At 40.6% G+C, this 15,411-nt stretch overlaps 1 protein-coding gene across 2 annotated transcripts in view; it reads right to left on the bottom strand.

Moving 5' to 3' along the window:
- tmem131l (transmembrane 131 like) overlaps positions 1–15,411 on the bottom strand; it is a 43,985-nt gene that overhangs the window by 23,921 nt on the left and 4,653 nt on the right. For both annotated transcript variants that reach the window (XM_078263763.1, XM_078263771.1), the window contains exons 3-4: positions 13,909–13,952; positions 1,868–1,939 (exon numbers count right to left, since the gene is read on the bottom strand). In XM_078263763.1, the coding sequence (XP_078119889.1) occupies positions 1,868–1,939; positions 13,909–13,952 (116 nt within the window). The remainder of the gene's footprint in view (positions 1–1,867; positions 1,940–13,908; positions 13,953–15,411) is intronic.

The following is a 15,411-nucleotide window of genomic DNA, read 5'->3' as shown; positions in this document are numbered from 1 at the left end:
AAGATAGGTCTTCAGCCGTGATTTAAAAGAACTGAGAGTTGCGTCGGAGCTGCAGTTTTCTGGGAGTTTGTTCCAGATATGTGGAGCATAAAAACTAAACGCTGCTTCCCCCTGTTTAGTTCCGACTCTGGGGACAACAAGCAGACCTGTCCCAGACGACCTGAGAGGTCTGGGTGGTTCATAGTGTAGTAGCAGATCAGAAATGTATTTTGGCCCTAAACTGTTTAGTGATTTATAAACCAGCAAAAGTATTTTGAAATCAATTATTTGAGGCACTGGAAGCCAGTGTAGAGACTTCAGAACTGGAGTGATGTGATGTGGTCTTAGTGAGGACTCGAGCAGCAGCGTTCTGAATCAGCTGCAGCTGTCTGATTGATTTTTTTTAGGGAGACCTGTAAAGACACCGTTACAGTAGTCAAGTCTACTGAAGATAAAAGCATGGACAAGTTTTTCCAAATCCTGCTGAGACATAAGTCTTTTAACCCTTGATATATTTTTAAGGTGGTAATAGGCTGACTTTGTAATTGTCTTAATGTGGCTGTTAAAATTCAGGTCTGAGTCCATGACTACACCAAGATTTCTGGCTTTGTCTGTTGTTTTTAACATTATCGTTTGAAGCTGAGTGCTGACTTTTAATCGTTCTTCCTTTGCTCCAAAAACAACCACCTCAGTTTTTTCATCATTTAATTTAAGAACGTTCTGGCACATCCAGTCGTTAATTTGTTCAATGCACTATAGTCCCCTGGCGATAAGGTTATATAAATTTGTGTGTCATCCGCATAACTATGGTAACTTATTTTATTGTTTTCCATAATTTGAGCCAGTGGAAGCATGTAGATAAACTGGAGAGGCCCCAGAACAGAGCCTTGGGGAACTCCGCACGTCAAATTTGTATGCTCAGATGTAGAATTCCCTATAGACACAAAGTAGTCCCTATTCTTTAAATAAGACTCAAACCACTTTAGTACTGAGCCAGAAATGCCAACCCAGTTTGCCAATCGGTCTAGTAATATGTTATGGTCGGCCGTATCAAATGAAGCACTGAGATCAAGTAATACCAAGACTGAAATGTTGCCACTATCTGTGTTTAAGTGGATGTCATTTTAGTAAACAAAGCTTTTAGTAAAATGTTTTTGGGATATTCTATGTACTCCTGACAGTAGAATAAGCCATTATAAATCTATATAAAAGGCCCAGTCAAGCAAAAGAAAGAAAATACCGTGATATACCGTGAAACCGCCAGAATCTTAAAAAATACCGTGATACAAAGTTTTGGTCATACTGCCTAGTACTACCACATCATAATGCAGTATTTATCCAGTAATCAGGATTGTTGGTAATTTGCCTGCTTTCTACATTCCAAATGTATGATACAAAATACTACAAAATAGAAGCTGCTTGTGACTTTTTGCTCTGAACAGGAGCAATCGGGACTGTTGTCCAACCACAGCATTATGTCTGATTTTCTTTCGGTTTTGCGAGTATGGAAGGAAACCATGAAATTCCCAACCCTTTTGACTGGGGTCAACCCTCTCCAGTATGTGTCTGGATGCTGGGAAAGGGAGCTTAGTGCCATACTTGGATATCCTGTCTGCTCTTTTAAGGTTGAAGGGCCCCTTGCTTTATGAAATATCCCCTTGCTGTGGCATTCATCACAGGGACAGGTCACTTACTATAGCACCAGTCTTATTTTAACTTAAGTTAAGATAGTGGAGTTGTCCACATCACTCAAGACTGAGAGATGGTGAAATTAAGTATATTTTTTGTTATTGTAATAAAGAGTTTCATCATTTTCAGAAAGAAATGAATAACATATATGCTTGTTAAGGCATGTCATATTAAACTAGGAAGTGAGAACAGTACTTACTGCATCCCAAACTCCAACGCTGGGGGCTGAAAATGCAAGGGCCTCCCATTCTCCCGTGTATATAGAGAGGAGCTGGTGAAGAGAAGAAAAGTACAAGAGAGACAAACATTAGGCCGAAGTACAGTACTTCTCTTTATCTCAATAAAAAACACATGACTCAATTGTGTCATAACACTACATTTGACACATTGACTTGTGTTGAACAAAACATACCAAAAAAACATTATTACAAAGTACTTCATGTAATGAGGATATTTAAAGGGGTGCTATGCCGTTTTGGCAATTTCTTCGCTGTTTTCTCGCTTTTTGCTCACAGGTTTCTCCATAGAGCCCCCCCTACAGCTTTGGAATAGACATTTGGCAATACTGTAAAAACTTGCTCGGTCAGTCTGCCGTTTCCTCTTTCTCCGTTCCTCCGACAATGCTTTCCTAGCTTTCTGCTTCTTTTTTGCCGGCTCAGCCATGACGATAGTGTGAAAAACTCCATCGCTACCTTGTTCTTGCTAGCCGGTTCCTGGATGGGGGCGTGTATGTGTGCAGTGCCTAAAGCAATATGTTATATCGCGAGACCTGATATTATATCACGCGATACTCGCCGGCCAAAAGTTGCAAGGGTGGTTTTTCCGCTCACAGGCGCTAGGGGAAGCAAGACGACCACCATTCAATCCGAAAAAAAGTCATATAACCATTCCAATAACTCTATGCTGCGGGTGGGTAAACCTATAGTGACCAGTGAGCGTAGGTACAGCAGGGCTTTGCCTAGCAAGGATTTGTAAATGAGTCGATACCAGTGAGTGAGGCGTCGGGTGTGTAACGAGGGCCAGCCAACTAATGCATAGAGGTTGCAATGGTGGGTGTTATAAGGGGCTCTGGTCACAAAACGTATGGCACTGTGGTAGACAACATGCGGTTTTTTCAGGAGAGAGTTTGAGGCAGTTCTGTATATGACACCACTGAAATCTAGAATTGGTAAAATTGTCATTTTCACCAAAGCGAGTTTGGCAGCGTGAGTGAAGGAGGCCCTGTTGCGGAATAGGAAACCAATCCTACACTTAACTCTAGATTGAAGGTGGTTTATGTGTTGCTGGAAGGAGAGGGAACTGTCTAAGCTGTTCAGTTAATGCATAGTTCCCCTTTAAGAAAAAGGTTCCACACTTCCTAATAAACCATTAAATACTTTTAACAGCTAAATCAATAGTCAAGTCAACTTTATTGTCAATTCTGCATTATGTGCCAGACATACAGAGCAATTGAAAATATGTTTCTCTCCGACCCACGGTGTATTGTGTTTTAAGGAATTTCCTTAAGCTGGGCACAACAAAAGAATATCCTCACTACCAAATAACAGTTTCAATCAAACAAGATACATTTAGTACAATTATTTGTCCCACCTCAGGCACTGTGTGCACTATGAAAAGCACTGTGAACACGCAATAGAAAACTTGAGAGATGAGATTTATTTTTAAATCAGTTATGAGTTGAATGTACTTAACCCACAACAGGCAGATATCAATGTCATATAAAGACTTCCTACTGTACACCAACAAAGCAGCTGCTACAATCTATGTTGCTTTGCACAACATGTATGGAACGCTACAAGCAACCAACCACAAGCCGAAGTTAAAACAGGAAACTCTCCTCTCCAATCTTTCTTCAGCAGCTACTTTTGGAGCTCCACTGTGTTTTTGTTGTGTGTGTGTGTGTGTGTGTGTGTGAGATAATGAGCTTTGGGAATGGGTGCCTTGAAGCAGGGAAGCAGCAGCTGATTTGAGATTGTGCATGTATATGTGTGCATGAGTAAAAGCAAGATTGGACTCAGTTGACGAAAGACTCAGACAGCTGATGACCAACAGAAGCAAGGAAGTGGAAGGACTACGGTTCAAGTGTTAAAAAGTCATCTTTAAGGAGTGCCCTTTTTTTCAACCCTATGTTTGTGTCTAAGTGACTGACAGAAACAACAATCTTTGACATTGGTCCAGTGTTAAACAAGATCGCTGCTGTCGGCGAACAACACCGTCAGCGAAACAAACAATGCGTTCACTTAAGCAGTGGTTCCCAAACTGGGGTCCAGGGACCCCTCAGGGGGGCGGCAAAGATCACAGGGGGTGCGCAGGTCTTTATCTGGTATGAGGTTGAGGTAAAAAAAAAAAAAAATATTTGCACGTTAAACAAATAATGATAATACACTAGAATATATCATGTATACAAAAGTCTGTATAAAAACTATATATTTTTGTTCTCGCTTAAAATTGTAGGCAGGCTACTTAGTAGGCCAAACCTCCGGGACCTCTTAACCTGTGGCCCTTGCTGTCATCAGGTCAGCTGCTAGCTGCTATCATCCTCCATTTACCACTGCACTAAAGACACCACACTCCATGTAAATAAACAGTAATTTAAGCATCGTAAACTTACACTTGATTCAAAAACAAAATATGAAAAGCCCTTTTGGTCTTCCTTCAACTTTCCCAACAATCACAACTCTAGTTTTGGTTAAAATAAACACAGTTTACTAGCCTGGTTGACACCAGACCCTTCTCAGTTGTAACTGAGAGTGGGTCTGGGCAAGGTTCATCCACAGCCCATTTCCAAAGGGACGCCACTCAAATGCCTCTGGGCGCAATTGGATAGTCCTTCAACCAATCAGACCAACGATCCGGGTGACTTGGCAGCGACAGCAGCATCAACGAGTTGCTGCGCTTTGGTGGCCGTCATGTTGAATGTAAACAAAAAGCTGCTTGCTGTCGCTACACTATCGTCATCGGTTGTGAATGGTGCTTCGATTTGGAAAAATTGGAAATGGGCTTGAATGGGCTCTTGGCCAGACTGACTAGCAGAGCAAATCTCAAATTTGCCAGAAGTTCATCAGGGTTTTCCCAGGCAGTTTACTGATTGACATGTGAAAATCTGTTGACTCTATACACACTAAAAGTATTATTAGTTTTTTTAAATGGAGTCTGGTGGGTTTAGCGCTAGAGAGCTCAGAGCTATTTCTGGTTAAACAAAAAGGTCTTAAAGTGCTCATATTATGCTCATTTTCAGGTTCATAATTGTATTTAGAGGTTGTACCAGAATAGGTTTATGTGGTTTAATTTTCAGAAAACACCACTTATTTGTTGTACTGCACATTGCTGCAGCTCCTCTTTTCACCCTGTGTGTTGAGCTCTCTGTTTTAGCTACAGAGTGAGACATCTCACTTCTGTTCCATCTTTGTTGGGACTCGCACATGCGCAGTAAGTACTGCTAGCCAGTCAGAAGCAGAGTATGAGGGCGTGCCATACTAGCAGCTAGGCGAGCATTATAGGTGTTACAAAATGAAGCACGTTTGTCACGGAAGTAAAGGCTGGACTACAATAGAGCTGTTTGGAGCAGTTTGTGAACAGTGTTTTCTGTTGGAGATGGTAAGTCCCTTTGGGGTGGACTTTGGGCTTTTTCACTTTATAAGCCTATAACGTGCATAAAAAAAAGATATATAACACAAAGGAAAGGGGAAAAGCCAAAAAGCATAATATGAGCACTTTAAAGAGGTTTTCTTTCCATAATGTTGCCAGACACAAAATTGACGATGCACATTTGCCCTATAGGATTACATCAGAGCCCGGTCTGCGGCTACAAGTCACAACATTCTCATTTAATACAGGACCATATTTCAAAGATTGTTGTTCCCATCAGTGACTTACACACAAAAACATGGGAAAATAGAGTACAGGTTGAAAAAATAAAAAAACGAAATTACCCTTTAACTCTATTCCTAAGATTCTATTCTTAAAATAAAGAACCTCTCTCTTGAAACTGCTCCAATGTCCACTGACAGCTACAACAGCCCAGAACTTGCCCAGCTTGTTAATAGGCAGTGCATGTTTATTTTAGCTGCCCAGTTTGTAGAGGTTAGTTAAATAGCATCAACATTTGGCCTAACCATAACTGGCCTGGCCCCTGCTGCAAAACTTTGTGCACATTCAAAATACAACTCATCCCATCTGTGTTCTCTGAGATTTGGAGGAGTTGTAATAGGCTATTACAAGAATAAAGTCACTATATTTCTGAAAATAATCCACCCGCAACATAGTCTGCTGTGCATTAGGTGATTGCTCTGCTGATACGGTAGATCTCAGACCGTCTGACAGACTCAGAGCCCCGTTTGAGACTCTGGTCTATGCCGTTTGAGACTCTAGTCTCTGAATGACACAAAGTTTAGCTAGGGAAGTGGCTGAACGCTGCGCTACATCGGAGGTGAAAAACCGAAACTACGGCAGAAATACACTTGGAGCACATACGCCCACAGCAGAGCGCGTCCATTATAAACCTAAAGCTGCACAGACCACGGATGGCATGCTGCTCATCTTTATTTTTACAGCGAGAGTGGACGGGCATTTTCCACTGGGCGCGTCTCTGCTGCTTTCCGGAGGCGCTGCTGCCCCCGCGAATATAATATAATATTAATATAAAAATATGACAAAACGCCTGTTGTGCCTTTAGTAACAGAAAACGCACAACGTGCAGGCTTAGTCTCGCAAGCTTGCATGTTTTCAAAACACTTGTGAACATTAGTAATAAAGAATTTTGCAAGAAATGAAAAGCTCGCCCTGAGGCAACTCACGTTTTTACACAACTACTACCTCGATTAAGTCTGAGTTCTTCCTGATGTTAACCCTGTCTTTACATATCTAGACTAACATTTTAGATTTGTACCTTTGTCTCATAAAAACTAAATTTGATTATTCTTATAGAGCATTTTACAGTTTCTAGCATGAATATCAACGATTGCGGACACATTCTGCCGATGCTGGGACATGTCTCATGAAGCAACTCCTAATAACTGGAAGGAAGCAGCTGTGGGATTTGCAAGACTCTAAAGGTTAAACAATGAATCAGTTGTTGGACCAAGCAAACACACCAGGACTCCCTGTCAAGCTGCTTTAACATCCCATTCTCAAAAAATAAATAAAAAAAAGAGCAAAAGATTAATAACTTAAGCATCATGTCCAAAACAATCCCAATGATGAACATGAATACGTACCATTGAAAAGTACAGGACAAGGTTATATATTTAATGCAAATGTTCTGAGTAGGTAGTTTCCTGTTAAGGAAGCAATCCAATTTGCCAATCTCATTTACAATATTTGTGGTGGTTTCCAGTCCAGTGTAAATGTTCCAAAAGTGTTAATCTTTAAAGTTAATGTGCAGGATATCAGACTGATCTCAGTTCTGTCTGTTGACAGTGGGAACAGCTAAAGTTTACAAGGTCTGACAGTGGTGTACAGACTTCTGTTTTGATAATGTGGTTAGTGTTTAACAGGACACTGTTTGTAGTCCGCTGCTGGGAGACAAAATTACAAACTTACTCACTTACATACTGTACTGTTTAAAAAAAATTAAAAAAAATGGTTGCATCAAGCTCAATTACAGTGGTGTGAAAAAGTGTTTGCCCCCTTCCTCATTTCCTGTTCCTTTGCATGTTTGTCACACTTAAGTGTTTCGGAACATCAAACCAATTTAAACAATAGTCAAGGACAACACAAGTAAACACAAAATGCAATTTGTAAATGAAGGTGTTAATTATTAAAGGTGAAAAAAAATCCAAACCATCATGGCCCTGTGTGAAAAAGTGATTGCCCCCTAAACCTAATAACTGGTTGGGCCACCCTTAGCAGCAACAACTGCAACCAAGCGTTTGCGATAACGTGCAATGAGGCTTTTACAGCGTCCTGGAGGAATTTTGGCCCACTCATCTTTGCAGAATTGTCCTAATTCAGTTACATTAGAGGGTTTTCGAGCATGAACGGCCTTTTTAAGGTCATACCACAACATCTCAATAGGATTCAGGTCAGGACTTTGGCTAGGCCACTCCAAAGTCTTCATTTAGTTTTTCTTCAGCCATTCGGTGGTGGACTTGCTGGTGTGTTTAGGATCATTGTCCTGCTGCAGAACCCAAGTTCGTTTCAGCTTGAGTACACGAACAGATGGTCGGACATTCTCCTTCAGGATCTCTTGGTAGACAGCAGAATTCATAGTTCCTTTTATCACGGCAAGTCTTCCAGGTCCTGAAGCAGCAAAACAGCCCCAGACCATCACACTACCACCACCATATTTTACAGTTGGTATAATGTTCTTTTTATGAAATGCAGTGTTCCTTCTACGCCAGATATACTTGGACACACACCTTCCAAAGAGTTCCACTTTTGTCTCATCGGTCCACAGAATGTTGTCCCAAAAGTCTTGGGGATCATCAAGATGTGTTCTGGAGAAATTGAGACAAGCTTTGATGTTCTTTTTGCTCAGCAGTGGTTTTCTCCTTGGAACTCTGCCATGCAGGCCATTTTTGCCCAGTCTTTTCCTGATGGTGGAGGCATGAGCGCTGACCTTAACTGAGGCAAGTGAGGCCTGCAGTTCTTTGGACGTTGTTGTGGGGTCTTTTGTGACCTCTTGGATGAGTCGTCGCTGCGCTCTTGGGGGTAATTTTTGGGCGGCCGGCCACTCCTGGGAAGGTTCACCACTGTTCCATGTCTTCGCCATTTGTGGATAATGGCTCTCACTGTGGTTCGCTGGATTCCCAAAGCTTTGGAAATGGCTTTATAACCCTTTCCAGACTGATAGATCTCAATTACTTTCTTTCTCAATTGTTCCTGAATTTCTTTGGGTCTCGGCATGATGTGTAGCTTTTAAGGATCTTCTGGTGGACCTTACTGTGTCAAGCAGCTCCTATTTAAGTGATGCCTTGATTGTGAACAGGTGTGGCAATAATCAGGCCTGGGTGTGGCTAGAGAAATTGAACTCAGATGTGGACAACCACAGTTATAGTATGTTTTAACAAGGGGGGCAATCACTTTTTCACACAGGGCCATGATGGTTTGGATTTTTTTTCTCCTTTAATAATAAACACCTTAATTTACAAATTGCATTTTGTGTTTACTTGTGTTGTCCTTGACTTTTGTTTAAATTGGTTTGATGTTCCGAAACACTTAAGTGTGACAAACATGCAAAGGAACAGGAAATGAGGAAGGGGGCAAACACTTTTTCACACCACTGTAATTATGTAAGATGATGTACACTACCACAGGTTAAGGGACATTTTAACTAGTGGTGATGTAGATTTCAGATACGTTATTTCTGCTAAAAATGGCAACAGTTTGCTGGTTGTATTTTACATAGATAACCTGCCTGTGCCCACGCTCTACTGACTGCTTTCTAAGCAGCAGCTTTGTCTATGTAGTCAATTGACAAGGATGCAAAATCAAAAGGAAAGAAATGAAAAGTACGGTGGCCGACAGGGGCAAACGCACTGCAACTTGACGAAACACATGCAAACAGACAAAACACAATTGAAGAAAACATCTGAATTAATTTAACACGTGCAGCCCCCTAATCTCCAAAAGAAATCTAATTTGTAATGTTGGCCCCCACCCACACCAATACATGCACACATATTTGATTATGATCAGAGCAATGTAATTCAGATTATTGCAGAATAAATAAACTGCACCTACTCCATGGTATCTCAGTGAATTAAGGTCCAATTCAGAGTATAAAACTGATTAACACACACATAGATCACACAAACATGTTTGAGAGGGATACATTGACACCATCTAGCTCTTGTTCCCTTAAGGACTGAATGGGAGAAAAAAAAACCTTCATTGTCCTTTTTTATTTTATAATGCTGATAACATGATTCACCGTGGGCTAGAGAGACCTGATCAGAGATTACAGTTCTTTTATTTAACTTTAAACTTTTCTATGTACTTAAAACCACACTGCTGTCAAATGGGTGACATTATTTGTAGACAGATATTGCAACCTAGTGTTGCTAACAATAATACCCCTTTCCCACTGGCTAAAACAAAAGCCCACTTGCACCGATTAACATCTGGCTTTTGTCTGCAATGGGAAAGGTTGCATACATCAGTCCTGGGACAAATGACTACGTGCTGGCTCTGCTATTCTCCAAAAGACATATGCTACTCCTACAACATAGGGTTAGTGCAGTACTAAAAGTACTGACAGTAGAAAGCAGCATGGAGGATAGTTAAAATGTCACAGTGGTTACTTCTTTTATACATCGGTTACTTAATCAGTCTCAGTTTATAACTCAGTGCCAACTAATTTAATGTTTGAGCGCTGCTTAGGCAGAGACGGACGGAATTTGTGGCCGGGATTGAGTTATCGATGGAGGTGACGCACATCACAGTATTATCGCGCGGAAAAGGGTTGAAAATTAGCGTGTCCCGTTTCCATCACTGACGATCGGAGCTGGAGCCGATGAATACTCATATCTACTGCAGAGTCACTTGTCCTGGGAGTGAATGCAGATTGTAACTTTCCCACTGCAGACAAAAGCCAGATGTTAGTGGCTGTAGGTGGTTTTTTTGGCCAGTGAGAAAAGGGTACGAGTGAGATAATGACAGTGAATGCAGAGCGAGTAAAGGAGTTTATTAGTGAGTTTGCAGCTTTGTCCACTGTATCGGAGAGCTGTAGCAGAAAAAAAAAAAAAAAAAAACCTGCACACACTAATTTGGGTGGAAAAAGGGTATTATATACTATTATATCTGCCTTTCACTTTTAACACACACACACACACACACACCTGTTCATTCACCTGCTTTTAAGAACTGCCCCGTGGTTTACCACCTGTGAAATTACAATGTTTCACTTTCTTCTTTCCCTCTGCTGTGGATTTAGCCCATGATAAGAAGTGAAATTTTACAACACAAAGAACAAATAAGCTGGCAGTGGTGTTTGACTTGATAAGAGGGACACTCTATACTCTATTACAAAACTGCTTCCTTCTCTCTGCAGTTATAATTGTAAATTCATAACATGTCAAACATAACTTTAAACTGGGTTAGTCAGAGCTAAAATGCTGTGTGTGTGGGTGAGCATATGAGGGGTCAAATGTGAAGGGGAAATTAAATGTTGGTTGATGGCAGAACGTTGATGTAGATCGGGCCTTGTTGTATGAAATCTGATGTCCGCAGTTTCAATATCAAAATACCATTTATCTAATTAAAAAGCAGATTCATATAACGATCTGGAATAAAAGACAGCGTGCAATGTGCATACGGGGTGTCACGGTGTAAAACTACTTAGTTTCAATATGCAAAAGCCAGATTTAATGTTAAAAAGTAAACTTCAATAGTTAGTTGTGCCAGGTTCCTGTGAGCTTCTTTAAAGGCCGAGGAAGGATTTACCTTGTAATATGTATTAGTAACTTAGAATTTTCTCTGAATTCAACAGCAGCTGGCCATACAGAAAAAGTCAGCCTCTCAACAAGCATGCCACTGAGCTGTAGTCCAAGTGTTCTGTCCACAGCACAAAAATAACAAGTTATGTTTGGCGCTATTTGATCCCCTGGATCTAACTCAAATAAAGTCAATGTTAGCAGTGACCTGAGCCATGGGGAGAGGGGAGAGGTTAGGACCAGTGGAGAGTTTAGGTCAACTGGTGTTCACAAGCATTTGTAGAAGACACAGAAACAATAAATATAACAGTTAAATTAAAACCCTGTGTGCCACAGTATTAACACTATACTGTAGTAAAAAGAATGTTCGTGCCAGGAAGATTTTTTTTAACTCAACAGAATGACGTAGCACGGGTATTATGAGAAGTGATTGTGGTGGAGATTAAAGTAAAAATAAAAAAGATAAAAAAAGACAAGGAAAAGAGCCAGGACATTTCGACACAAGACCGGATGCAGACAATGATATCATTAACCTATGTATCTGCAGCCTGCTTTGCTCTTTAGGCTGGACAGGAGTGATGGCAGGCCTGCCAAGTGCCTGATAACCCTGGCACGAGAGGCCTCACAACCCACAGTTCGAGGTCATCCAGCACTACAAAGCCTCCTTTGCCTCTCACCTCCCTAGACTTCAAAATAGCCATACTCCCACACTGTTCAGCAACAGTTGGCTGCATGTTAACCAGATTAACATTATATCAACACTTAATGTAACACTAAATGCTTGCTCTTGGGGGGGGGGGAATTGTTGAGTGCAGTCTAGACCTAATCTGTGAAAATGTCCTCAGAAAACTTCTGTTATGATATGACACTATGAATATAATTGAATTGAATGTCACTTTAAAGTAGTACTCCAGCGATTTAGTGCACTTTCATAATGTTGGGGTCAAAAAAAGGTCAAAATCGAAGCAGCAGGCCTCGAAATCCTGACTTTTTAGCATTTTTCACACAAGACTTTTTGTAATAGTGCCACAGCGTATGTCTGCATTGCTTATTCAGACTGAACCAAGCAACAGCAGCACAATGCCGACCCAGTGTGTGATTTCACATAACATGCTGGCACTCCGGGAGCAAAAGGGGCATGACGTGTAACACAACAGCGACAGTGGCTAGTGTGTGCGAGGCGGTTCGCACCGCTGAGCAACCACGCAAAACCTGACAGGACCCAGACATTGCCAACTTTATGCATTTTGTCCCCAACAACTTCGGCCCCCGATTCCGTCTTCGTAACTTTCACACAGATGGCGAGGCGGCTTCCAGTAAGGCACATCAGTCGTGCCTTGAACAGGCTGTGTGAAAGGGGCTTTAGTCTCTAGTATGGGTGATGCTCCAAAAACACTGAATCTTTCCATTTCCCATAATGCAACTTAATAGCATCTTTTCATTTGATCGACCCCCCGACCACATAGCCCAAGTTTGAATTGCAGGCTTTCTGATATAGATTTTTAGTCTCCATGCCCAAGTTGGAATTATCTATTACTCAGATTGACTCAGTCTTGGGGCTCCTACATACAGTTGCAGGAGATAAAAAATTTTTTGCTAGGCTGCATTAGCACTCGTCTTTGAATTTAGACATCAAACTCATTTCGTACTACTGCCACAACTGAATGATTCTCTCATGTTGGGTTATAGAATATCATAAGGTACCACCATTAAAATCATGCAAAGTAATACAAACAACTTGAACAGACAAGTCAGCCAAACTGTAATTTGTTACTACAAACTTCTATGCCAGGAACACTTGTGTGGGAAACACAATACAGTATGTAGCCCAGTTTAGGTATATGACGGGCTATGACATTGCTTCTCTAAAAAAGATAAACAAGGAGCAGAAGCAAGTACAAATGTAATGTGTGACTTACAAAATATATATATTCAACATTAATAACAAGGACAAACAAAGACACTCTGTTTCTGAGCAAGCTATTACTAAATAATAGTTGATATTTTGCTATAACAATTTTCAAAGAATTTTCTGCGAGAACAAAAACAGCTGGGAAAGGCAGACCGACCCTCCTTTTTCTTTCAAGGAGTTCTAAAATTAGCCAGGAATTTGGTTCTGTGCCTCTCTAACACACGCCCCCAGAACTCTCTTCGTCACACACCCCCTCACTCACCAACAGAAACAACACAGCCTGCATACAGGGAAAGACTTTTAAAAGCCTTTTTAGAAACCTTCAGTCCTATTAAACTGAAACCACACCTCGTCTGCGTGAATGCAAAAACATGTCACCCCATATCTACAGTTTAATTCTGCATATCAAATCAACCCTTTAACAGTGCTATACTATAGCTTGTGGAATATGTTCACATTACATTAAAACTTCTTGTATGTACTATAGCACAGTCATTCTCTGGTGATGCAGAGGTAGGCTTGTTTTTCCACTGGGCTGTTCACAAACCAAACCCACAACCCTGCTTTGTATTCTGTGTCTTACAGTGTAATTATAGTCTACACTAAACATGAGAAAACACTTCAGTATGATGCAATCTGTATGCTGGTTTGGGGTTTGTTGGTAATAATGTGGCTTGGTGCAAAGTCTCGACATATTCACAAGTGCCACTCATGAACAGGTGGACACCTTTCATTAACTTCGTACAACTGATTCTTTTAAACTGCTGAATGTATGTGTGACTTTCTCTGACCACTGTTTGAACTGGCAATGTGGGATGGTTTAAATCGATCTATTACGTCTTTTCATTTAGGGTTGCTGAATGTGTAATGCATTACAAATGTGTAAAAAGAAAAAGCCCACAGAAGAGCCATTTCATGCTGTTCTCATAGAAAATAAACTAAAATAAAACATACCCGTCTTCCAGTGGAAGACCATCTTTTCTTCGTTCCTTCTCCACCTGAAAAGGAAATAAAAAAAAAATAAAAAAAGCACTTTAGTCAATATGGTCAAAACAGCAAACAGTAACCCATTTATTCTACATTCACACTGTGGCCTAGAAAGAACCACATCAGGAGGCTCTGTGGGATGAAAGTCTACTGGTATGGCAAACTGCCTTCTGGCTACTATGATGATATTCTTAATCAAGGAGGTTTGATGCACATTGGTACACCACCAAATGCCCTGATAAGCTTCACGGTGCATGTGCGTCTTAGGTTTTATTTTTTGCATAAATAATGATTTCACTGTGAATAAACCAGGAAATCCAAGCAGTAAACTGGAATAGCTGTGGGAAACTAAAACTGGCATTACATCTTTTCCACCCTGACTCCAAGGGTTAGACAGCAGGCAGCAAATTCTGCCAGTGTTGGCAGAGTATACTGTATTTCTCAGAATAAAACCTCCAGTTTGTTGTACATGTTCTCACACTGTGTATGCAGGATTACTGAATGAACACAGCATATCTGAAGATTTGCTGCGTTTGTTGTAATTGGTAATCCGGCTAGATAATGTTGTTCTGACAATCCTCATTTTTCTTGATCTCAGAGAGGCACGTTTTACACAACATACAGTATCTTCTACATACTTAGTGTTATTTATCCATTAACTAATGATACAGTTGTGTGTTGGTTATTATGCTGTGAAGACCTTGAATAATTCCCTCAGGATTAACAAATGTATCCGTACATCCCACAGATCATTTCAATGCTCTTCTTACGGTGGAGGAAAAATCAAAATTATCGACACGAAAAAACACATCAACAAAGTCCTTACATTTTTCCTTTCTCTTACTTTGTAGCAATAATAATGTGTTTCCCCCAAAGTACAGAGCATCCGTCGCGACATTCACAAATCACGTAACTTGAATTATTGGAAAAAAATCAAATTATGCTGAACCATGTGCAAACTTCAAACTATTGCCTCACTAGATTACACTGTGCATGTCTGGAGGGTAAATATGACCAGCAGTGCACAAGTTTTATTGTAGCTGATTTGTGTAATAACAGTGTTTAATCTTTCTTCCGCAGTTTAATAAATAAGTCTGCAAAATGAGGCTCAGTTTCACAATAACCTGAGAAAATCCTTTCAAATACAGCACATTTCACACGGCAGCAGTACTGCATTAAAACTGCATGAAAACAGTTTCCATAGGAACAATCGGGGCCTTACGGCTACATCATGGCTTCATGGATACAGAGTTGTCAGAGTATTGTTTCTATGGAGGTAGCAACTAGGCTACCCATTAAATGTCATTAGTTATATTAAGCCACTACAGGAATTACTGCAATAAAAAACAGGACTGGTTTATGGCAATATTGGATTTACAGGATTTCTAATAGGATTTTTTCATCAATGTGATATGGCATTATAATTTATCAGCCTTATCATTTGCTGGATAAGCAAAAAGCAGACATTCC

The sequence above is a fragment of the Sander vitreus genome, chromosome 2, assembly GCF_031162955.1.
Source record: "Sander vitreus isolate 19-12246 chromosome 2, sanVit1, whole genome shotgun sequence".
Taxonomy (NCBI): Eukaryota; Metazoa; Chordata; class Actinopteri; order Perciformes; family Percidae; genus Sander; species Sander vitreus.
The sequence above is the reverse complement of the archived record's forward strand: the minus strand, read 5'-3'. Positions and strand labels throughout refer to the sequence as shown.